Below are 26,862 nucleotides of genomic sequence, written 5' to 3'. Positions count from 1 at the left end.
AAAACGATGCATCTGCTGTTCTTTGCTTCTTCACAGTCATGTATTTAATGTAAGAAAATCTAAACCAAGATTTCAAAATCTTCAACCTAATTCATTTTATAATTTCTTTTCTTACCCTTTTAATTCCACACACATCTTTATCTGAACATTTATAATGGAGCATATACATTCTAAATCACTATATTTAATATCAAATATTAAAATACTCTATGGTGCAAAATATCTTTGAGAAGTGTATATTAATTTTCCTAGAAACATATTTCTTCAATTCTCTGTTACCAGTTTTTGTTTTGTTGGCTCTCATTTCTCAAAAATTTACACTAAAAATAAATATACTTTAAAATATTCACTCTTTATTCTATTGGAAATATATCAAATTCTTATGCAGAATAGTAAAAGATCAAGGTATATTATTCACTGTTTTACTAATCTTTGATAGTTGTACTTTGATAAATAAATAGATCATCTAAGATTCAATAGGCCAATTGCAGCATGTAATAGCTATTCAGAGGCAATTAAACTGCCTTTTTTCATGCCAGCATGTGAGCCGCCCTTTTACAACCTTCAACTTGATTCGTGGTGATTCAAAATTAACTTAAAAGTCTTGTTTGCTGACAGCTTAAAGCTTAATTGACTGAAAGCCAAATAGAGTGTGTTCTGTATTCAGCACTAAGGCTATTGATAAAGCCATGTGTAAATTGTGCATGGTGAAAGACAGTGATTGGGCCTCCTGTTCATGTATTAGTCCACAACTTAGCATTGCTGCACAGTCAGAATTGCTTTGTCGAGTCTTTTATCACACCAGGTTAACTCTCTCTGGAGCTGCCCCAGCAACAGAGCAGTCAAGTATCGAGCTTCCGTGATACTGTGGGCCTGCCGTGGTACTGTTTCTTATTTGTAATTTTGTGTAAAAAATATATAAAACCGGCCTTATTGCTGAATGAGACCTCATTTTTCAGGAACCTTGTGAGTTTTTTGTGTTGGTCACTTTAGGAAATAGCCGAGTCTTTGGGTTGAGAGTTTTGAAAATATTTTAAGGAAAATTAGCATTACAACATTGATATCTCTTACAAAAATTAAATTTAGCCATTTTGAACATTTAACTGGGATAATAATGGATGTTTAGTAGCCTCAAGTCTGATGTAACTATTATATTCTAATAATAATTAGACTGTACTATACTTCAAGTGATTTTTACACAAAACATGTTCCACTGATTATTGAGTCTTACATATGTATATTTGTTTTATTAATTTATCTGATACTGACTTAATAGTTTAAAAATTAAAATTTTCATGTAATGTATGTTGAAGATTTTTTTATAAGTAACATTTGTAGTGCAAGTTTTGATGGTTTTTTTTGACACATTGTGCATGTTGATATTTAAATATGCTTGTGGAAAACTATTTGCTCTTTCTGAGGTTAGCTTAATTTTACAAAATCACCTATTAAAATCAATGAAGATTCACTATATATTTTTGAATTGTCATTAACAAATGTTGTCTATACTAAATAAATATTTGAATTGCAATTAATCTAACATATCTTTAAAGGCATGAGGTCTTTCAAAAACAACATTTTTGTTTCTTTTTTTTATAATGTAGCTTAGCATATAAAACCAGTTGTTAGAGAGCAAATGAAATTCTGTCCCTTGTTTTTAGCATATTTAAAGAGGAGGCCAAAATTTAAGTATAGGGATAAAAATGATTATCACTTTAATTTAAAATGATTTTCCCTATAAAACATTTTTTTTTAATGTAGGACAGGTGGCATAAGTTTTGGGTCACTGGTAAGTAAGAGATTTTCTGTTTTGAATTTGAGAGGGATTCAAATGATATGGCCAGGCCTTGCAGACATTGCCAGCCCTGCTGGTAATCATACAACTCCAAGCATACTGGAGGATCCCAAGTCAGCTTTAGCAGCGCCAATGCTTTATAATATATTTTGACTTTGATTTTTTGAGGTAAGGTCGTATATTGTCGGCCAGCCTGGTTTGGAACACACTGTGTTGCAGTCTTGATCTTATACTCCTGGTAGCTGATTTAGCTGCACCAGTTTATAAATTGTGTCTGTTTTAGACGTTCATTTTTTGTAATTATAATTGTAAATTATAATTGTAAATTTTTATATATTGTACTTGCTGCAAAGGAATATTTTTTCAAAATTTTGAGAATTTTTAACTTGGGATGGTGGGAGTTCATGCTGACACCCTTCGCACTGAGTCTGGACAGATCTCTGTTCACGTCTTCTCTCTTACAGTGTGGGTCAGTTCTAATATGGCTGTGCTTCCTCAAATGTTCCAAAGAACTTTCTCCTTTTCCTAGTGACTAGTCTAGTACCCATCCTTAGTTAATTCCTTGAGCAATTCAGTACATCTGCTAAGGAAAAGTGTGGCCATTTTATACTCCAGAGGGTGTTGACAGGATTCTGGAAACTTCAGTGCTGTCACATGCCACTCTGAAACGATGGACCATTAAAAGTGACCTGGATGACAATGGGTTTTCTTCTTTAATTTGTTAAATCATGAAATCTTTTACTAATTACGATGTGGTATAATTGCCAAATTATCCAAATATTTCTGCACTTATTTCTTAGCAGCTGAAGCTTTATTTTGATTTATTATTATTATTATTATTATTATTCAGAGAGAAATGAAAATAATAGACCAAAAACTAATAATCAGAATATGAGGAAATGCTGGTATTTTATATGTCTATAGTATATAACTGGAATATTAAAGCATTTTATTTGTATTTAGGGCCAAAAAGACACCTGTGAAAATATAGCATCTTATTAACTTAAGTATTCAAATAATGCTACAACTCTCATTTTCTTTAAAATCTATATTAAATAAGTTTTAAATAGTAAGTTATAAAACTATAGATGGGATTATAAGTATTTGGTCATATATTTTTATTTCTGCTTATAAGTAAAGGACAAATTAATGTCTCAATGAAACAATGTTTTCTTTAATATCAACTTGAAAGTAAATTTGGTGTTATGCCAAGAAAAAAATTAGCTTGACCATCAAATGATCTAATAACTAAATCAAGACAATTCTGTGTTATATATTTAACCTTCTGGGTAATAGAAGGTAAGCATGCCTTGATTTTCTCCCTCAATTTCATAATATTTAAAATAATAGTGGTATTGGCAGTTACTCAGGAACTGAAATGAACATCTATTGAAATTGAGATAATTATATTGATATAGGAAGCTTTATTTAAAATACACTCACGATCAAAGCAAAGATTTCCTTGTAGTGGATTCCCTATTGAGATCAGTCTAGTTCTGCTTGATTTTTTTTTTTTGGAGCTAAGTAACATTTGATGATGAAAGAACAGTCTGGAATGAGTTGATTCTGCTCTGAGGTTGTGTCGTTTCTAACCTACACTGATCATTACACTGGCGTCTCCCCCCTCATCACTTGCTGTCTTTGCGTGCTAATCCATAGCAATATTTGGGAGTATTTTGCTGGGAGGATACAGTGTGAGGGAGGGACTGAGACATCTGCACACTGATGAGTACTTACTTGCTCGTCTATACTAATGCTTTAGAGGATGCCGAACAAGTTTAGATGTTAAGCTTTTTAGGAAGAGTGAATGATGGCTAATGATTATTTAATGACAGATCTCTGGACTGAGAGGCATTTAGCACTCAAAGTATACTGCAAAGCCTATTTCTCAAACCTTTAGACAGGTTTATTTGGTCTCACCTTGAATAGAACAGTACCATATTGATTTCATTGGTGTGGATTTAAACACACTATCGGCTTAGAATAGCACTGCTATGCAGTACAGAGTGATTGGCCGAACCTTTATGGCGACTCAAAGCAATTCTTTCGCATTACCATGTGAGCTTCAGACGTGATTATGAATTATTTCCAATAGTTAGAATTTAGTGAATGACTTTGGAAAATATTTGTACATGTATTCTAACAACATGAAGACATTAATTGACAGGAAGATTTATGTATGAATACCTAAGACTTAAATTTATATTTTATGTTAGTAGCTTTTACTGCCTATTATATTTGAAGACACTTGTTCTGTGGTGATTATGATTTTGTATATGCCACACTGAGTTTCCCTTTCTGTAAAAGCACTTAAGTGTTCAGTTGGTAGATGGTAAAGTTGTTTTTGCTAAGTACTTTATTTTTAGTGTGTTTTAATATTCCCTTTGAATCTCCATGTAAGACTTATTATAGTTACTTCAGATATCTAATAGAGTATTTTTCCCAAAATTGTATATTAACATTATTGCATACAATGTATAAAAATTTATCTTAAGGTTTTCTAATCAATTTTGTTAGCTTATTATATAAGAAACATTTAAAATGGTACAATGTTAAAAGTCCCCAGTAGCAATTCACATTGGATCAGATTTTAAATATTAACCCAATTCTATGCACAGACATCTAAGCCAGTGCAGATTCTTGACATCAGTTTGGATTATGCTTACCTACTCTTTGTACCTTTCATCTTATCACTGAAACACAGCAGCTCCTGTGCCTCCATCCCCTCCACCCCTCACCCCTTATGCCCCCTCCACTGCCTCCCACCCCGCCCACCCCTCTACTGCCTTCCACCCCTCCACCCTCCCACCCAGCTATGTCCTGGAACCAAGAGATGGTTTACATCTTGATCTGGACTTGCTCTCTCTTTCTTTACAGATTTTAATATTTTCTGGCTTTTTATTGAAAAATATGGAAAATAATTGTGAAATGCTTATAACTGTATCATGACAACAAATACATAGCACTAGTGGATGTTTGATGCTCTGTAAACACAGGGGTGGAATTTGTTTAGATCCATTTAAAAAATTAAAAACAGACTTGAACTTTTTGATAATGATTTTAAATGTGAAATTTATTTCTTCAACATATTTTGATGGGATTTTTTCATTTATATAAGTGTTGTTTATCATTTATTTTACAGAAATTAAAAACATTGGGTAAAGTATTAGAGAAATGACCTTTTCTCTTGCTGATTGAAAAAACAAGTTATATCTAAGAGTAGTCTTAATCACAGATTTTCTTCTGGCTGTTGGTCGTTTTTCTCTGTGTTGAGTCCTTGCATGGGCACTTATGACACTAACACTGATCTTGTGGGGTGTGGTGAGAATTCTCAATGTTTTATCTTCTCTTGATTGATGTTCATTTTTTCTTCTTAAACAGTTTCAAACTTCAGTAAACTGATAGACATCTTTGGTATGTGTGTTTACCAACATTAATATATACATATTTTATGACTTTTTTATATATGGGAATATGTTTTACAGCACAAATAGAATTAAGACAAGAGTCTATCAGGGAGCTCTCTCTTTTTAACTCCTAAGTAGCCTAATGACTTGCACTAGTCAAGAATAATTTTGAATAGATCATTGTTTTAGCCTATAACAGAAATAAGTTGCTATTAATCTAGCATCATGTCTATCAACCTGAGCATTTCACTATATACCTATGTAGGTTGAGACATTAAACTTTTCTATTAGTCTTCATTTTATAAATGACAGATCTCCCAATCTATGGTCATACTATTTCAAAGAATAAGCTGTTCCTGTGTCTCTCAGTGTTATGTTAAGATGAACTCAGAACATCTGGGAAAAATTTGAAGCCCAGAGGCTGTTATTTTCTGACATGTGCAAGATTGATAACTAATCCACATTTTAAATGGAGTTAACAATTAATAGGAAATCATGTACAAGAGCTGAATGGAAGAGAATCAGTTTTATATCTGTATATGCTTCCAGTTAATAGTATAATATAGTATAGTAGTATAAAAATAGTATAAATTTCCTTTTAATAAAGGAAATATTTGTGGACAAAATGTCTGTGAGGAAAAAAGTGCCAAATAGCAACTGAAATTAATTTGATAATCTAATTCACAATGTGTTAAAATGAGGATATGCAAAACAATTTAACAAGTTAAATTAAGACCACATGCATTAATCTCATAAGCACATTATTCTCCTCCTACATGCAGTTAAAAAAGAACAAAATTTCACACATATAAAAAGATTAAAAATGAAAAATTTGTGTAACTATCTATTAGATTCAAATTCTCCAGTTTTCAATACTTCCCGAAAGTCCTTAGAAATTTGTGATAAAATGAGAGTTGGCCTCTTAGCAGCTTACCCTTAGCTTAGACAGAATATGTGTGTGATAATGAGAAGCGGATAGTAATTTGTCAGTGGCTCTTTAGATTTTGAGCATGGACTCTGTTCACTTTGCTTTGCCTTTTTCTGTAAACTCAAGTGTTTATATTATTATAACTCAAGTGGTTATTTATTAATGGGGCTCTTTTAAAAATTTCCAACTGGCCTGTGACTTTTCTATTTTTTAGAGTTTTTTTTCTATATTTAACCTCTCCTAAGTTTATTTTTTATTTTTTACATTTCTTATTCAGTTCCCAGGGATTATGTATGCTAAAGTTTATCACATTTTAATACCTTCCTGGATGCTGACTTCTCTGTCTCTGCTCTTTGTGCACTGGGTAGAGTCTTCAGTAGAAAAGTTGGCCCTGGGCTGAGCCATCACAAGTTGACTTAGATCTGTGGTCATTAACACCAAAGTATTGTGTTCTCCTAACTTCTGTTTCCATCCCTCCTACTTAGCAGGAGGCAGCAGAAGGGAGAATGCAGCCTGTGATGAGTGTTCAAAAGCAGAGGCAGCAAGAGACCCTGGCAACTCCAGTTTCCCCCACAAAAGCCTGTTACAATAGAGACTTTCAGTGGAGTCTCATGGTTTCATTATTAGGAATGAGAGTACAGTAATTAAAACAAAACAGTACTACAAGTGCCCTGTACATAAACAGATGTCCTCGTTAACGCCTCATGTGGTTTAAAGCTGTTGTCTCTTTGGTCTCAATTTTATACCACCGATGTAATTTTTATGTGAATCCGGTAAGTGCTTTGTCATTTTATGCATAAAAATGTTCCAGGTGTAACAGTTTATTTTACTGAGTTGTAATGAGCAGGTATAAAAATCTCTGTAGATGTCCTCTGACTGTCGAGGAAATTCATGTTTTAAAATGTCTTCAAGTTATAGCTTTCTGTGTAAGTCTCAACCTAGGAGTTGGGTCTTTTAGAGCAACAAACAAGTAGAAGAGATTATATGAATGATCTGATGTTTTCAAATCTATGCAGTTTGTATAAACATCTCTCTGAAAGCTCTTTTTTTCAAGAAAAATTGTTATAATTTGTATAGCTGTAGATAGATAAGATGTTTTTAAATTTCTGTGGGTTGTTGTTTTTTGTTTTTTTGTTTGTTTTTCTTTTTCTTTAACACAGTGAAAATGCAGTAAAGACAAGAAAACTAATTTGCTTTTTGATGTTTTTTGAAAAAAGAGAAAGTAGAGTAATGCAGATCACAGAAAGCAATGTAATAGCCCTATGTGAAGAAAAAGAACTATTTACATGATTACTGGAAAGCATGAAAGCCCCTGTCAGTGGTCAAGCTTTCTTTGGTGTAGCCTGCTGGCATGCACCACCACAGCAAGCTATAGGGATTTAAGGCTTTAATTATCAAAATAACACTAATTGTTTGACAACGTAATTTTAACATGGTCAGATAGTTTTTTCGTTGACCTGATTTGATAGGAAATGCCTTCATGCATTTTTAAATGCACACACATAATACACATTTTTGCAGAGACATTACTTCAAAATAACTTAATCAGTGAGTGGCTTGAGACACTGGCATTGCAGGACCCAGTGTGTTCCAGCAGGGGGCCATCGTGCATGCATACAAATTAATAGTACGTTTGTTTACTTTGGTGTTTGGAGTGGGGAGAGGTACGTCACCTGCAACAAAAGCAGAAGGCACATTAGGTGTGGGGACACACGCCCTCCACCCTAGCAGTGTGTGGGGAACATGCTGGCAGATAGGCTTCAGAACAAAGCAACTATACTTGGTTTTTAACACAATGGGAGGAGCTGCTAGGCTGGTCACACTGTACACATGCCTACTTTAAAACACTGGCAGTTTGAAAATAGATGCAGGTGCTCTGTGACAGGCATTTAAATTAGTTGCTCTTCTTTCTGTTTTTCTTTAGAGGCTGAGAAGATATAGAATACGTGTAGAGTACGTAGATTTATTTGTGAAGTTTTGTATAAACTGAGTCACTCTTAAGTTATACTAGCAAATGAAATTAAATAACATGTAATTCTCCCCCTTACTGAATTATAGTTCAGACAAGGAACTGAAGCCCAGCAGTTCTAATGTGGGGTCCCACAAGGGCCTGTGAGGCCAGAGTCAGCACTAGGGACATGCAGTCCAAGTCCTTTCTCACAGTGCATGGATTGTCACAGATCTAACATTTAATCCATTCATTCTTCATTTAATAACTTCAATTTTGAAATATTCAAGAAGAAAGTAGTAAACTAGATAGCTGAAATTTAATCAGCAGACTATGATTGTACATTCCTTCAAAACTAGATTGTTTTAAAAGTGAGTTAATATTAAGATTTTACATACCTTTAAAACTAGATTGTTTTAAAAGTGAGTTAATATTAAAAGCCTTTTGCTGCTTTTAAATATTTTAAAATCTGATTTTAGAAAACTCTTTTAAGGCCTATTTGGATTTCTATTTTATATCTTGTGAAGTTTGACTTTTTTTTATGACGTTTTATTTTGTCTGTCTTACGGAATCCTAAGAATAACAAATACATACAAAAATAATTAGATAATCTTAGTAGAAACATTTAGATGGTGAGAAATCCTCAGTTTCAGTGTTTTGAAATAGAATTCTAAAATGTGGTCTATACTCTTTAAAAATCTCAAAAATTTATGTGTAGCTCACTCAGATATCATGTCTTGAAAGCCTCACTAAGAATGTCAGATATTTATATGTGGGGATATAATCACATATATTGAGTATCTATATAGAGAGAGTTAATAAACAGCATATAATGATGATGAAATGGCACACCTTAACAATGAATTGTTAATATTCCATTAGGTACCGGGTCTATCAGGTAAGATAGAAGTCAGTCAAAATGATGATGATTTTGGTTATTGTACATCTCAGAGACCATTTGCCCAACTTTTTGGAATCTGATTTGAAAGCCTTTTGATTTCACTGCCGTGTGTCATATTCAGTTCAACTTCACCTGGTGTCGCATTTTCTATCCTTTTCATGGTCAATATTTGCTAATATTGTCACATGACATTTTAAATGTCTTCAGCCTTGAGAAGCCAGAAATAGATAAATTGAAAATTTTAGAAGACTATTTTTCTAGTCAAAAAATAGAAATCTGTTGCAGCTCTGGGAATTCATAGTCATAGAGTCTTTAGTATGTCAAGATAGGTTGTTCTAATGCCACACATTGTAAAAAAAATTATTATTTTTCTTTAACTATTAAAGCCTAGTATTAGCAAAAAAAAAGTTATTTCAAATAAAACAAGCCTATAGGAACCAGAATCTAAAAATATTTCCTAGCTTAATCTAAATTACTTAAAATAATTTCATCAGCTGCCATGGATATATCTATAAATCATTTTTCTTTTTATAAAAACATCTTTTGTTTTGATAAGCTATATAATGATATATGTCTTGTTAAGTGCAAATAATTTTCTCTTTGTTAGGTGTCACATCTCATTTTATATATGTAATTCTAAGACATGTTTAACTAAAGAAAAACATTTGATATTTATTTTTACTATTTATATCTACCAAAAACAAATAGATGTTTCTGAGCTTCCAGGATGAATTTTTAGTACATTTTAATTCATATTTTTAATTCAGATTTGTAAAATATTCACATTATTATGAATGTCACTATTGTATTGGACTCTATAGTATACCAAAAACTTCTGACAAAAATTACTGTTCTATGACCAGTGTTAAAATAATGTAACAGCTTTAAAAATTCTAGTGGTATGTTTGTAAAGTCCGACATGTTTTACATACTGTTACAATTTCAATGGAACCTCAATGGAATTCAACCACATTGTTCATTAATTTTGACTAGAATTTCCTAAAAGTCAACTAAAAAGCATTATGATATGCAGTTCTAAACAAAGAATTGATTTTTTAAAAAACAGTTTTCCTATATCAAACCACAGAATTCCTAAAGTATTTTATCAGAGTAGTAAATTGGTGGAATCTACTTATCTACGGATTTAATACCTAATACAATAACAATCTTCTATCAATATATGGCTAATTGCAGATATAAAGTATCTACTGGTAGTTCATCTCTCATAAAACCGCCTTTAGCTTTAATTCAAGTCCATTGATTCCTATTCCAGTTAAAGCTGAAGAACTTAATATGTCTTTTAATCCTTTTATTGTAAGCTAGGATAAAATTAATTTTACCCCAGAACTGCACAAAGCCAATTAACATGATCTTTAGAGTTATTTAGTAAAGTGCTTCAAATTGTTACATTTATCTTGACCTCTCAGTTGCACCCTCCAACTGCTTTTTAAATGAAGTAATCAATATCTCAGAGCCCTTTTAATAGCTTAAACTTCTCAAATATTTTACCTGTCCTCCAGTTAAGCTGTAAGCAAAGTGTTTATTCTTGTTCCTGTAAATCTGGAGTCAATTATGCTAAATCTAAAGACAGTTGTGTCCTTTTGAGAAACCCTATGAATTAAATGGTTGTTTTAATGAAATCAAACCCCTCATGTTGTGTTAAGAGTCGCCCAGTCATCAGGAAGCATCATGCCCACACAGAATGTATTTTCTGTTTGCAACTTCAATACAAGACATTTATGTCCCTCACCATCCAGTTCCTTCTATTTTCTGCACAGGGTAGTTGAAGGTATTAATTTTCTTACTGTGATAGGGTGATCAACTGTCCTGTCAAGAAAATGGATCTCTATGTCACCCTTTAGCATGATTAAATGGAGCCATGTCTCTGTGAAAAAAAACAAACAAACCAGATTTTCATGAAACTGTGGGAAGACTTATATTTAAAGAATTATTTTATTTTTAACATCTCCAGATCTCCCTTTTGATCGGCAGTTTCATTTATAGGAAAACATTGCAGCTAATTAACACATTTTTTTTTAAACAGAAAATGTAGACCAGACCAATAAAGGAAAGACATTTCCAAATCCCGGAAACTAAAGGCAGGTTTGCCGTTATTTTTGGCACAGCACCAGTGATGCATCTGGCCTCTTAGTCACTCAGTGCTCAGTGTCTCTCTCAGTGGGGCTTCTTTTTTTATTTCCTTGTTCACAAAGGGCTATCTTTTTACATTTGAGTGATTATAAAAATTAAATACTGAATGTTAGCACCACTAGAGTTAATAACTGTTTCGACAGTGTTATTATGAGCCCAAGCACATGCCAAACTTTAAATTACACCAAGTGATGTAATTAGGATTTCATATTTTGCCACTTAGCAGAGGGCACCTGTTACAATCCTTACTATTAGTTTAGGGATAAAATGTATAAATGGCTGACAGAAAGTACTGAATTAAACTGATGTAAAGTCTTAATTCCCTCCTCAGGAGTGGGAGTTAAGACAAGATTGAGGTAATTAAACAGAAGGGACATAGAGAAGGTGGGGGCCAGGGTGAGAGTGGAACTCTTCAAATGCCCCTTGTTTAATTTCCTACTGGAAGCTGCCCATGTGTACTGCTGCGCCCCTCCCCCACCAGCCTGGCGTTGCAGAGGCTGAGCGGCTGGGGTCAATGCCTTGCCTATTGATCAGTATCCCTGCAGTCCCTTGCTCTAGCAGCTGCTTCATCGGCTTCTTTCAGGGCCTGCTTCAGTACATTAGAATAGAAATCCATAACCAGAGCTGTGCTCATCCAAGCAGGGGAAGAAACTAAATTAAATGGTATAAAACAATCTTGGATCAGGAGTTTGTGCCAATTCATCTTGATCTAAGATGTCACACCGGGCTCTCTGTCTGAGCACCTGGGCTAGAGGCAGCCATAGTGAAAATAGATGGAGCTGCGATCATTCATTTGTCAGCTAAGGAGCGAGGCAGCAGTTAGCAATTCCCTTCTGCAGAGGTCAGCTGACAGAACAATCAGTGCAACTGCGGAATAGAGCTTTCCTTTGAACTATTGTTGTGGAGCACGCTCCTGCTGAGGCGTGGGGGAGGGGAGCGAGTTGCTTCCTATTTCCAGAACCCTGTGTAAAGAGTAAAGCATACAGTGCCACAGAAGATGACTCTAGTTGCAGTTGCTATGAGCTCTGACTCCTTGTGTACGTAAAGAAGGTTGGGTTTCAGTGAATGCACAGAGATCTAGGTTATCAAACTGTTAAATGTGACTTTGTCTAGAATTCAGGTCCTTTTAAACAGAGGAAGTGACTATTGATGTTTCTTCTCTAGTGTCCTGAAGCTTTTCCATTCTTTCCTCCTTTTTTAATACTTGTTAATATTTCTAATTAATATTTCTTTTGTCTTTACAAACATTTCCGTGAAGTGGAAAAATGTAATGTTATATATAGATTGAAAATTTTTCTTAGTACAAAATATTTTTAAACATCTAATACTGCAATTTTATAGAAGATGTAAGAAATGAGATGTGATTTTTTTCATGACCTTAAGAGTTATGTTGTCATTTTGTAACATCAGAGGAGCTTCATGATAAAACAGTGCACACGTGATCTGAAATGAACACATAAGATTGCTCATGGTATTAAAAGGAGAAATAACTCAAATTTATAGGGAATTAGCATGTTTTAAGGAATAAATCCATAAATATTTGGAGCTTTCTGCACTTGACTTGAGAGCTATTGACAAGGCGCTTTCATCTGTGTGAAGCATTGACAGATTCTTGTCCCACTCTGGTGTCCCAGTGCCATTTTCTGAAAATAACTATTCTTTCTGAAGTGCGTAATCTACAATGTTCTTCCAAACACATAGACTTTTTGTAATGGTATTCTTTCAATTTGAATTCCTATATTTTGGTCTTTAGGTTGCTTATCAAGTGTTCCACAAATGAAAAAAATTTCCACTTCTTATGAAGAAAGAAGGAAGCAGGCCACGGCTATTGTTCTCCTGGGAGTGATAGGGGCAGAATTTGGAGCTGAAATTGAACCACCGAAACTGCTGACCAGACCTCGAAGCTCTAGTCAAATTCCTGAAGGATTTGGCTTGACAAGTGGAGGCTCCAACTACTCACTGGCCAGACATACTTGTAAGTTCTCAGATTTCTGATGCTGATCCACTTGATTTTTAAGACATTGTCTTTGTTAACACAATATCAAAAGATTGACTGTATCCTGAGGTTTTAGCTTATCTGTAATAGTAAGTGAGGTTAGGAAAGAGTACCATACCACTCTGGCTTCATTGCTCTTTAGTTATAATTGCTCGAGTTTCATTTTAAAGTTAAAACTTGATGTTTTCAGTTCTTCTCTAAAGAACACATTCCTGAAATTTGTGCTCTTAAATTATTGATCAAGAGTCTTCTCCAAAATGTTTGAAAGCATGTGTGCATACACATGCATGTGTACACATGTATGAGCACACACACAAGCACACACACACAAACCCATGCACATATACACTGCAGCACTCACGTCAAAAACAATAGTTAATTAATAGAGGTTGTGTTTTAGATTTGAGTGTCCATGGCCCAGAGAACACAGAGCTAGGTTACCCCAGTCCCTTGTTCTCTTCTGAAAGTAGTTTCATGAAGTTTTATAGTAACAGAGAGAAGAAAGTAAACAACTAATTTAAAACTACATCAGTAGCCACATCAGCAATACAGTTACAGTCTCTGAAGCCATCTGATGATATTCTTAGCTTTTGAGTTGATGGAAGCTAGAGGTTTGCTAACTTAATAGATTCCAAAAGGTTTTTAATCTCTCCTACACAGGTGCTAGTTCTTACATCGGGGTGGCAAGGAATGGCTATTTAGAGAACTAAAGCTCACCTGGAATAAGATAATTAAGCCTCTGAATCTGCAGCATCCTAACCTCTAGATGCCAGTGCAGTTCTAATCAGCCAGTCTGTGCTTTCAGACACAAGTGTATTTTCGGAGCATCCTCACTCACAAAAGCTAGTTTCAATTAAAAACTTGTAAAATAATTTCTGGAAAACCATGTCACTGCCACTGGATAGGATTTGCAAAGTTGCACCAGCGATGGAACATAGAAAATAGAACTAGCATGAATGGCCTCTGTAATTAAAAAAAAAAAATCTCAATAACAATTTTAAAGCGATACAACTATTGCAATTCTTCTCACGGGTCTTGCAGTTCTGTGAGTGCTGTGCATGGGAACAGTGGATGTAAGGTGTTTTGTAACGAGGCCTGTTGGTGTTGAACCTCTTTCAAGTAAGACCAATGTCTTCTTCCCGTGTCACAGAAGCATTTCTAATGAGTTGGGACATCTTTTTATTTATTTAATTTTTGAGACATGGTCTTTCTATGTAACCCTGGCTGGCCTGGAACTCACAAAGATCTGCCTGCTTCTTCCTTTGGAATGCCAGGAGTAAAATTGTTTATCTACAGCCCCTGCTGAATTGTAACATCATTTAAGGGCAATGTATAATCCTGCTGATATCAGGAGATGTTCTTCTTTTAAAAGATTAATTTTTTTAAATGTCAATTTTTATTTAAATTATGTGTATGTGTTATGGGTATGGTTAGTTGTTCTATGGATTAATTTATATCTCATTATTCAGGATTTGTAGAGTACTTCTCATATCATTTTTAACCCATGGTTTGTCTATATAAAAGTCTGAGATTCATGAATGTACTTCCATAGGTCTTATCTTAAATCGATTTGCACACTAGAAAACTATAACTAGAAAAAGAAGAAACGGTTAAGGGAAAAGGAAAAGTTGTGGCAGGACAGAAATGGAGATTTCTTTTTCCAATGAAGTTTTGGGGATTTAATAAGGAATTTTAAAGGATGTTTATATTAGTCAGGGTTCTTTAGAGGAAAAGCACTAAAAGAAAAAAACAAAGGAAGACTATATAATATATGCTAAAATATACACTAAAGAGACGTTTATTAGACTTGCTTATAGGCTGCAGCCCTGCGAGTCCAGTACTAGCCTTTCACTGCTGTCTTTAAGGGCTCAGAGGGGTGCAGTGCTGCCGTTTACACTCCGCCCTGTAAACCAGGCCCTAGTCTTCTCCTCATTCAGCTGAGCTCTGTGGATGCTGGAGAGAAGAGTCTCTTCCAGGGCATACTTAGAAACCTTTGGACTGCATGTCTGGAGCAGTTCATGGAAATCTCTGAGTTCATTCTTTTCCTTGTCACTATATACTGGGATGATGCTAGATGTTTGTTGGCTTTTTGTTTGTTTGTGGAGCTCATTCTTTGCAGAGATGCTAGACTCAACCAGCCAGCATCACTATTTTACTTATTTTTCTGCAAAAGTTTTATGCCTAGAGTCACTGAATTCCTTGCTCTTCATAGTAAGTACATCAGGATAGTCAAAGACATTTATCTTGATAAGTTCTTTTAGTAGGTAAGTTCTTTAAATAGTTCACACCATGAATTTTTAATGCTCTACATGAATCTAGGTGAGTCTTCAGTAATTGGATATATCAACAAAGTGGAAAGTCTGTTCCAGATACTTTAAAAAAAATCATCTTTATACTTCTGTTTCTTTAGTACTGCCAACTGTATTAGTCAGGCTTTTCTAGAGCAATGGTTTGCAACCTGTGGGTCATGACCTTTTGGGGGTCATATATCAGATATCCTGCATATCAGATATTTATATTAAGATTCATAACAGTAGCAAAATTACAGTTATGAAGTAGAATAAAAAAATTTTATAGTTGAGGGGTCACCACAACATGAGGAACTGCATTAAAGGATCACAGCACTAGGCAGGCTGAGAACCACTGACCTAGAGGAACAGAAGTGACAGAATAAACATTTATAATGCACACACACACACACACACACAGAATTTATTAGAGCGGCTTACTCTGGCCTTCCTAGCCGAACACTGGACAATGGCTGTCTCCAGTGGAAAAGCTAAGAACCCATTAGTTGTTTATGAGGCTGGATGTCTCAGTAGGTCTTCATTCTTTGAATTCTGAAGCAGTTAGGTTCGTAGTGGTATAGTAATGCCTAAGCAACAGGATTTGCCAGACAAATTTGCCAGTGAAAGTGAGGGCAAGTCGGCCAAAAGCAAAAGCTTCCTTCTTCCATGCTCTGTTTTATGGGCTGCCACCCAAAGGGCAGCTTTGAGGTGGGTCTTCTGACTCAAATGATCCAAATCTAGGGTTAGAATCTTTGACTAAAGAAGTTTTAGAGTCAGATGGTCCCTGAGAAATGATACCTGACAACGCCCTCTAGCTTTCATGTGTATGTACTCACACATGTACAGGGAGACACATACATGTGTACTCACATGACAATGAGTGTATGCACATGTACAACTATCTCATGACTATTAAAATAATGTAAGGTAAATCTAATTTAAAAAAAAAATAGGAAAGGCATTTTAGAACCAAGTCTAGGCAGTACTGCATCATATAATTTAACATAGGATTTCTTGCTAGAAGTCTCTGAGAAATCAATCATTTCCTAAAAAAGGAAACCATCATCTAACCAAATCTTCTAACCTCAAATGAGCCAAAAAAAAATCTTTTACAGGTCTACTCAACCGCTCTGGATTGAGTTGATTCTAAATGTAGTCAGGTTGACAGTCAAGATTAGCCGTTACAGTGCTAGTACTGAAATCCTAGACTTCTGGAAAGCACTACATGTGAAATGATCTTAATGTGTGTTTCGGGCCTGAAGTGTTTCTGAACCACTGACTGAAATTTGCTGTATTAAGGAGTTTTTGTCCATCCTTCACCATCCCAGGGATGACAAAAGATACCAGACATTTTAACAATCTAAGGGTTTTAGAACATGGTATACTCTTTGAGAACTTTGCATATTGGACTGGATATGGAAAGAGATGAAGTTTCTGTTTCTTTGGCAAATTATAATTATGATAGTTTCCTTTTTTAGGAAATGATTGATTTTTTTCAGAGACTTCTAGCAAGAAATCCTATGTTAAATTATATGATGCAGTACTGCCTAGACCTGGTTCTAAAATGCCTTTCCTATTTTTTTTAAATTAGATTTACCTTACATTATTTTAATAGTCATGAGATATTTGTACATGTGCATACACTTATTGTCATATGAGTGCACATATATGTGTCTCCCTGTACATGTGTGAATACATACACATGAAAGCTAGAGGACATTGTCAGGTATCATTTCTCAGGGTCCATCTGACTCTAAAACTTCTTTAGTCAAGGATTCTACTGGCCTGAAACTCTACAGGTAGGCTGTGCTGGTGCCAGTGACTCTCAGAGAGCTGCTCATCTGTACCTCCTCAGAACTGGGCTTATAAGCATGTATCTTCATGTCTGACTTTTTAAAATGCAGACTCTGGGGATTTAACCAGGTCCTTAGGCTTGCAAAGCAAGCTCTTTACAAACGGAGATGTCTTCCCAACCCAGGTATAAAATATTTTAAATGTAATCATGTATTTGCTCTTAATTTCCATAGCATAACCCTATATTTTATTGAAAGGTCTCATGTTCATTGGTGATGGACTTGCCTATAGTAACACATGATTTTTGAGACCTTCATTTTTCAAATAGGAATATCTTGATTAAGTTTAAGTCTTGTTCTGCTGTTTGGAAATAGATGTCTAACTGCCTGGTATCTTGCTTATCTCCTTTCAGTCTGTCATATATAATATTAATCAACCATAATGCTGTCTTCCTCCTCTGTTTCTGTCTTGTTCTATGGCAGTTAGAATGCATCATTACCATTAAATATTTATTCTATTTGGTCTCTTATTGAATGAGTAATAATTATAATTTTGAGATAAGGCCATTAACATGCAATATTTGATGAACTTTAATTACTTTAATTATATTAATTACTTTTTTGTTGCTGTAATAAAACACCATGTCCAATGCAACTTGTTTTATTTTGGCTTAGCTTTTCAGAATCAGGGATAGCATGGTGGCAGGAACAAGAAGTGAAAACTCCCATCTTGAACTTACACCTGATGTATTTATTGAAATAACGTGAAAGAAAAGCTGTAAAAACTCTGAAATTAACGAGAAGCCTAGAATAGGTTACACTGTTTCCATGTGTCCTTGAGTTATTTAGTTCCTTTTTGGTTGCAGTATGCTCTAAGAAATAAGTGAGGGAACCTGTTTTCACCTGAACGTCCCCTTTGGTTCAATGAGTCTGCTTCCAGATACCAAGCATTCCAGAAAGTTCACCCCCATTTCCTACTCTCCTCTCTGTGAGAGTGGGCTCCCTCTTGTTTTATATTAAGTGAATCCAGTGAAGATGATGTTGATGATGATGATTCCTCCTCCTCCTCTTCCTCCTCTTCCTCCTCTTCCTCCTCCTCCTCCTCCCCCTCCTTCCCCTCTTCTTCCTCTTCTTCCTCTTCTTCCTCCTCCTCCTCTTCCTCCTCTTCCTCCTCCTCCCCCTCTTCTTTTCTAATACACAAATGAGGCCTCAGACTATTTTAGAGTATTATTTATGGTATCATATTGTAGATCTTTTGCTCCATTTGTTTTTTGGTCTTTTCTGCTCATTTTGTAATTATAGAATTATGCTGGCACATCTGTAGTAAATCTGCTTTGATCTCTCATTGGATTCTTTACTTTAGGCAGGTGTTATAAGTCATTTCTCTAGGCGGCAGACTCAAAAGCTGATTTGTGTCTAAGACTGTTCTTGGGATCAATAGCTTCAAGGGAAGGAAAGAAGGAGAATTGGCCAGGGGAGATATTGAGCTAAGTTTCTGTTGCAAAGAAAGCCTTTGCCGATCTTAGGGAACCCTGGGACTTCTTGACCTCTTAAGCTTTTGTCTACTGGGCACAGGTCTCAACTTTAGTAACTTATGTCACTTAGCCATTGAATTAGAGGTGCCCTGAGAACAGACTGTGACCTAGGATGCTTCTTCTTTACTCACCTTAGAGAGGAACCTTCAGAGGGACTCAACTAAAATATGTGAACTGCTAACACTCCCATTTTTTTGTGGGAGTCTGTCCCCAGTCTGAGAAGTAGGGACAGACAGCTTTCCCTGAGTCTACCATAGTATATGATGGTCTTGCATGTACTCTAGTTCCCCTTTTTATCAGTACAGAAATGATTAGAGGAAGGGACCTTTTGATTCCAATCTCTCTATATATTTTTTTAAGATTTATTTATTGTATACATATGAGTACACTGTAGCTGTCTTCAGACACACCAGAAGAGGGCATCAGGTCCCATTACAGATGGCTGTGAGCCACCATGTGGTTGCGGGGAATTGAACTCAGAACCTCTGGAAGAGCAGTCAGTGCTCTTAACCACTGAGCCATCTTCGAGCCCCTTCATATTTCTTATTACACTTAAAGATAAATATTTTTTCTCACCTGACATAGTATGAAGCACACTTTTGATAGGTTATGAGTGAGTATTTTCTCTTTGCCAGGTGTCTTGTTCCACACTGCAAATATGCTGTTTTAATCTGTTATTCCTATCAAGTGCATGAATATAGGGCTAGCTGCTGAAGCAAAGGCAGCCTATCGAGGGCACCTCCCTAAAGAAAACTGACTTTTCCTCCCCTACAGCCATCAGTTGCCAATAACTCCTAAGCTAGGAAATGGGACTTTGTGAGCCCCTCCCCACCCATGCTGGGGTTGTGCTGATTTGACTTTATGTAGGTCTGTACATACAGCTGCCATGAATTCACATGTGCAATGGCATGTCGGGTACAGAACACGCTGTTTCACACCAATTCTCTTCTCCTTAGTCAGAATCATTCTGACCCTTTTCCTTTGATTCCTGAACCTTCTAAGATATATAGACATAGGCATAGACATAGATAGATGTAGATATAGATCTCTCATTTAGTGCTGAGCACTGCACAGTCTCTTAATCTCTGCATGTTGACCAGCTCTTTACTAACTAACCATCATCTACTGCAAAAAGAATGTTCTCTTCTGAAGGTTTACACACTAATATATAGGTATTACGCAAACTTTTAGGGAACAGTTTAATATTACATCCACTTAACAACAACAGCAACAAAGAAAACTAGTAACAGGTTCTGTCTTGTGGAGTAGGCCTAAAATCCACCCAGAAACTAATTACCTATCACCATGTCTTTATGCCACTACTGGACCAACAGGCACATTTCCCCAGGCCAGTTGTTATTATAGTTCGCAGGATTCACAGCTGGGCAATACTGTTGACTTTTCTTCCCCAGTAGCATGCCTGGTACCTTCTAGTACTGTGAAAGCTAGGTAGTAGGGATGAAACTGTCATGTGAATGCCTGCTTGATTTCTCTATATTTTGTGATTCAAGTATATGTCCTCAGTAAGAGAGTTGTACCATCAGTTATGGAGGGTGATCTAGAAAAGTGTCAATATCTTATTTGTGTTGGCTTGTAGAATAACATTGGCCAATAACTAAATGAGAGTTAACCCACACCAGCACTGGGCTTTTGTTTGATAGCATATAACGTCTGAGAGAGGAATTACTCTTTCTCCTAGCTATAGGGTAATTCAAAGTTAATCTCTTAACTCTAAAATGCCAAACCTAGACTAGAACCGCTGTGTTCAAACTGTAATACATAGTATATTCATCATTCCACAGTTATAAATAAGCAAAGCTTAGCTGTGCTGGTGCGAAAGCTGAAGGTGTTCAGTGAGTACCAGGCTGTCTGCAGATGTGAATATCTAGAGTCTTTCACCTAGGGATGAGCGGGTGCTGACAGGATGCAAAAGCACATAAAATCCACATGCATCTCTAGTTTGAAAAGGGCTTTCAGCTTTGGTGTGAACACTTAGACTAAGGAAAGCATTTCTTTTTCTTTATTCGGTCATTACAGATAGTGTAATGACAAGCTCTCCAGCTGGCTATGGTATATGATCTCTAGACAGTGCCTGGAAAAGACCATAATGATGTGCATTTTTGCTTTTATCTTAGGAAAAGACTACCTAGATTCCATTCCACTTTCAAAAGAAAGTCATTAAAATAATAATGGATAAGGACTAGTGTAAAACTTTGTCAAAATAATTCTTTTATATTATCTTGTATTATTGAGATTGTACTGTAAATTCTTCTCCATTTTCTTCCTTTAATCCCTACCATATCACCACCCTGTCTCTCTTTCAAATTCATGGCCTTTTTTTTTCATTAATTGTTGCTACATTGTATATGCATATGTGTATACAAATAAATTTCTAAACAGAGCCTGTTCAGTTTCTGCAATGTTACTGGTGTCTATGTATTCAGGGATGACCATTTGGTTTTCGATAATCAATTGGTGTGCTCTTCCCTTGGAAAGACTATTTCTCCTACTCTCAGCATTCCTTAGTTTCTTTTTTTTTTTTTTTTGGTTTTTTCGAGACAGGGTTTCTCTATATAGTCCTGGCTGTCCTGGAACCCAGGCTGGCCTCGAACTCAGAAATCAGTCTGCCTCCGCCTCCCAAGTGCTGGGTTTAAAGGCGTATGCCACCACTGCCCAGCTCCTTAGTTTCATTCCTTAGTTGCCAGTCCTCCTGGACTTCCTTCAGTCCACATTAGCATGTCTGTTGATGTTGACCATGTTTAGCTTGTATTGGGTCATCATGTTAGAGAGACTTAATGTATCTCTGACATTCCTAGGAGACACACTCTTAATGCAAACTTTCTATTCTTCTGCAATCTTTCTGTCCCCTCTGCTTCAGTGATTCCTGAGTCTTAGGGTCAGGAGTTGTATTATAGATGTCTCCTTTGGGACTGTGTTCTCCAATTCTGGATTTTATCTGGTTGTGGTTTTCTGTAATTTCCTCTGACAGTTGCAAAAAGAATTGTTGTTCTGAGTGGTTATAAAGGCAAATATTTAGACTATAGTTAGGGATTATACTTGTTTAGTAAAGGGGCAGTTGTATGTTCTCTTCTAATATCCCTGAGTTCACTAGCTCCAGTTGGCTAGGTTTTCAGTACCAGGTATGCTTTCCCTCTTGGAAATCCCCCTTGTAGAGCTGGTCTTATGTCCAATTATTGGTTGCCACCAGGGTATTGTGCCACTACTGCACCCTTAGTTACCATGCCATGCTGGTCTTTTTGTGGTTCATAAATATCATAGCTGGGTAGGACTGTTGGTTGCTTTCCTCCTTTGGAATCTATAATAAAGGTTTCTAGTATGATAAAAGTTAGTCCCCAGGAAGGAGGATTGCAACCAGTTTCAGCTCAGGGGCCTATAGGCCCTGTGTCTGAAGTACACTGTCTTCAGTAACAGGAACTTACTTTCCACTCTAGGGGGCAACCAAGCAAAATGTAATGTTTTGGGAGTATTTTGGAAACTTTGACCAGTAACTCAGAAGAGAGAATCTTATGCCTCCCTAGTGCTGGGGTTTTGTTAGAAGGTCTTTGCCTCCAAAGAGAGGGAGTATTGTCAGCCCAAATGGGAGGACTTCATTTAAACTATTTATGAATATTTATAGACAAATTTCCCTGTACTATTTGGTCTTATTAGGTATATAGCTAGCTATTAGTGTGATTTCTTCTGACCCTTTCAAATACTCTAACATTGTCCTCCTCTCTCCTTCTATGTTTATCTTCCTCTCCCCTTCTAATTAAAGTCCCCCCTCCCCCCACATTTCCCATTTTCTCTATCAAATCACTTGTACCCTGTCATTCTCCATTCTATGCTCCACTACACTAGTTTTTGTGTGTGGTGGTCTCAATGGTGGTCACTGTGTTGTTGATTTTTGGTGGTCTTGTTAGTGTTCTCAGTGATATTTCATGGTTTAGTAATTATGGCTTTGTTTTGATTTGAGAGTATCTTGGCTATGCTAATTTCCTCTCTTCAGTACAAAGATTTCCTCTATTTTCTTTAGTTTTGGTTCATTGGCTAGATAATTTTCAGACTGTTTATATCTATACCATGGAAATTATTTCTTTGTTCTTTGTGGTAGTTTGAATAAGAATGTCCCCCATATTCTCATATATGTGAATGCCTGTGGTCATCAGGAGGTACAACTGTTTGAGATGATTAGAAGGTTTAGGAGATGTTGTCTTATTGGAGTAAATGTGGCTGTGGTGGTTTGAATATGCTTGACCCTTGGAAACTGGCATTATTAGGAGGTGTGGTCTTGTTGGAATAGGTGTGGCCTTTTTGGAGGAAGTATGTCACTGTGTAGGTGGGATTTGAGGGCTCCTAGTGCTCAAGCTCCACCCAGTACAGAAGAGACAGTCTCTTCTTGGCTGCCTTCAGATCAGGATGTAGAACTCTCAGTTCCTTCTTCAGCATCTTGTCTGCCTGGACTCTGCCATGCTCTTTGCTATGATAATGGACTGAATCTCTGAAACTGTAAGCCAGCCCCAGTTAAATGCTGTCCTCAATGAAACCCTAACTAAGACAGTAGCCTGTTGGAGGAAATATGTCACTGGGGATGGCCTTCAAAGTGTCAAAAGCTCGTATCAGGTTTAATCCTCCCCCCACCTATGGATCAGGATATAGCTGTCAGCTACTGCTTTAGCACCAGCCTTCATGCTGCCATGCTCTCTTACATGATGATAGTAGACTAAACCTCTGAAACTATAAGCAAGTCCCTAACTGAATGCTTTATTTCATAATATTTCTTGGTCTTTGGTGCCTCTTCAGAGCAGTAGAATGATGATTAAAACACTTTCAAGTGTAGTAGATAATTTTGTAGGTTGACGAGTCTAGGTTTTGCCACCATGGTCTTTTAGGATTTGAATGCATTGCTCCAGGATCCTTTGACTTTCAAAGTTTCATTAGAGAAGTCAGCTGTTATTCTGATGGGTTTCCTTTATATGTAACATGTGGTTTGAGGGTTATTGCTTTTGTTGTTCATGCTTGGTGTTTTAACTGTGATACATTGTGAAGATTTTCATTTTTCATCTTATCTGTTTGGTGTTCTGTGTGATGTTGTATCTGTATGGATGTGTCTTTCCTTGGGTTGTGGAAGCATTCTTTTATAATCTTGTGGAAGATCTCGTCTATGCCATAGACTTGGGTTTTTCACTCTCTTCTATGCATGTAATTGGAAGGTTTTGTCTTTTCATGGTGTCCTACATTTTCTGTACTTTCCTTTCTTTGTATTCTTTGTTTATGATCATATAATTTAACTTCTAGACCTGATATTTATCTTTTGACTTGTTCATTCTCCTTGTAAGGCTTTCCTTTGTGTTTTCCAGTTGAATTGTTAGGCTTTGTAATTCCCTCTTCATTTCATCTTGAGCCCTCTCCAGTGTTTCTAGCTCTGTATTGGATGTTGTTTTCAAGTTGTGGGTCATCTCTGTCATTTCCATCAGCTCTGTGTTTGTGTTTTCTTGGGTGTCACTCAGTTGTTTATTTTCCTTAAATGTCTGTCCCTTTTATTGAGCTGTTGTTCCTTTGAGTTTTCTTTACATGTCTTGATGAAGTTTATGATTGTTCTTTTAAATCCTGTGTCCTGGAGTTCATGCAGGCAATTTTCATTGGCTGGCATTTCAACATGGATGGTATGTTTTGGAGGGGAGACACTTGCATAATATTTCATATGGTTTGTGTTTTTGTGATAAGACTTGGACATGTTTAATTTTTGTTGCTGTTGTTGTTAGTTTTGTGTCTGATATCAACAAAGCAGGTTGAGGCAGAAGAAAGAATATGTTGGAGGGTGGGCTTAGAATGTACAAATGGCTTAGATGGAATAAAGTTAGGCAGACACAGGGTCTGGGGCTGGTGTGCAGAATATGCACCCTGATTCAGACTTGGAGTATGGGGGTAGATCTGGCCTGGTGGAGAGGTTAGATGTGGTGGGGAAACAGGCAGTTGTGAGCAGGCAGGGCTGGTCCTTGTGGGAGCCTAGAGATTGCTCGTCAAGAAGGCAGAGATGGCCATAGTAGGTAGTAGCACTGGATGTGGACATGAACTGGAACTGTTGAATTGGAGAGGGTTTGTAGAGGGTAAAGTGATGCAGACTCACCTACTTAGACCCTAGAGAAGGATATACAAGATCTGTCTTGTTGTAGAGGTTAAAATAATTGTTTTTCAATGAGGGATATCCTTCTTGATGAACTAGAGTACCACCAAAAGAGAACATCGGTTAGTCCTACCAAAGGAATATTTTAATTTTATGAGTGTACATCTAGAGTTTTATATTGCTGCGGTGCTGCATATGTTTAATTGTGTCTGCTTATAGTATCCTTTGTGAAAGTAATCCTCCAGATACTTCCCGTGCTTTCTAATCCTGAAGAGTATATTAAATGAATATATTAATATAGATTGAGATTGATTTTATAATGAATCTCTTTCCTAAATTTTATTACATATTTAAATGAGAAAAAAGCTAAAGTAGATCTCAGATAAATCCCTTACTTGTATGTGTGTTAGTTGCGGGTCAGGGGTCTGGGGATTACACAAGCATCCCAACACTGCTGCGCATGCAGCCCTCCATCTCAGGTACTTACCAGCAAGAGAGGACAGCATCATTGAATTACAGTTAGTAAAACAAGAAAGAGAGAGAGAGAGAGAGAGAGAGAGAGAGAGAGAGAGAGAGAGAGGAGGAAGAGGAGGAAGAGGAGGAGGAGGAGGGAGGGAAGGAAAAAAGGAAAAACTAGTATATCTGAAAGTTACAAAAATTATAGTCAGACACACAGACACAGACACACAGAGCACAGATGGCAATTCCTAAGGATAGACCATGTTAAAAGAATAGATATTTTCACTATTCAGTCATCAACTTATGTTACTGAGCTACTGCTGTGGCCATAGAGATCTCATATTTATCTTTTCCTTTTGACTCTGGGTCTTAATGCACTCTGAAATGTTCTTTCTTCTCCTTAATGCATTCCATGTTTCTTACCAGCTCTTCTCATCTGTTACCTTATCTTGACCACCTCCCTCCCTCCATCTCTACTTTTGGATGTCACTAATTGCCATTAGCTCTCGTTAATGTCGGTGATGAGCTCCAGTCTGGCACTGCTCTCACGTCACAACTAGAGTATTTTAACAATGAGGTATTGGAGCCTTCTGTGGAGCTCCTGTTCACAGAGTCAAGAGTAAGACTCTGGTATCTGTTATTTTCCTTTTGATGTTTTTAATATAAGTTCTCATCACGTAACCCAAAGTAGTCTTAGATTTCTATATATAGTCTACTTGTGTCAAGCATCTGAGTTTGGGGATTACAGGAGTGTACTGCATATCTGGCTATCTTTGCTAGTTTAAAATTTTTCACAGGTAATTTTGATGTATACCTAGAGTTGAAAAAATATGGAATATTTTATAGTTATTTTAAATTGAGTATTTTATGGTAGTTCTTCTGATCATTAAATTATCTTAATGTACAGACTATGCATTTTTGTTAAATTTTCAAAGCGAAGAGATAATGGAAACTAATCAGGATGAATAAATGGCACTTATACTACCCTCTGAGCTAATTAGTTAGATAATTCAGCCATTTTTATTACAATTTAATTATTCTGAAACCGAATTGCTTTGGTTGAACCCTGACCCAATCACTTAGTAGCTGCATGATCTTAAGTTCTTTCTGAATTAGTTTCCTTAACTAGGAAACTATTTTTCAGAGTTCTGCAAGGATGAAGTAATCAGTGTGTGTAAAGTATTTACAAAACCTCCTGAGATAAAATTCTTTTAAAACTTTGGTGTTAGAATTGTTTCTAGAACCATTTGAAAAGTAAGGATAGCTCTTTTTAAAACTCACACTGGCTGAGGACATGTCTCAGTCATGGGCTTGCCTATCATACATGAAACCTTAGGTCTAATCCTCAGTGCCATATAAACTAGGTATATGTCACAGGCCTGTGTGTGATACCAGTGGTCCAGAGGTGGTAAAAAAGGACCATGAGTTCAGAGTCATCCTTGGTTGTATAAGGAGTTCAAGACAAGCCTGGGATAGAAACACTGTCTCGTATAGGCATAGGCATAGGCATAGGCATAGGCATAGGCATAGGCATAGG

At 36.3% G+C, this 26,862-nt stretch overlaps 1 protein-coding gene across 1 annotated transcript in view; it reads left to right on the top strand.

Moving 5' to 3' along the window:
• Wdr7 (WD repeat domain 7) overlaps positions 1 to 26,862 on the top strand; it is a 270,408-nt gene that overhangs the window by 147,822 nt on the left and 95,724 nt on the right. The window contains exon 20 of the mRNA XM_028774209.1: positions 12,884 to 13,105. Within this exon, the coding sequence (XP_028630042.1) occupies positions 12,884 to 13,105 (222 nt within the window). The remainder of the gene's footprint in view (positions 1 to 12,883; positions 13,106 to 26,862) is intronic.

This window comes from Grammomys surdaster, unplaced genomic scaffold, assembly GCF_004785775.1.
Source record: "Grammomys surdaster isolate TR1022 unplaced genomic scaffold, NIH_TR_1.0 239, whole genome shotgun sequence".
In the NCBI taxonomy this organism is placed as follows: domain Eukaryota; kingdom Metazoa; phylum Chordata; class Mammalia; order Rodentia; family Muridae; genus Grammomys; species Grammomys surdaster.
This window is presented reverse-complemented; position numbering and strand designations above follow the sequence as displayed.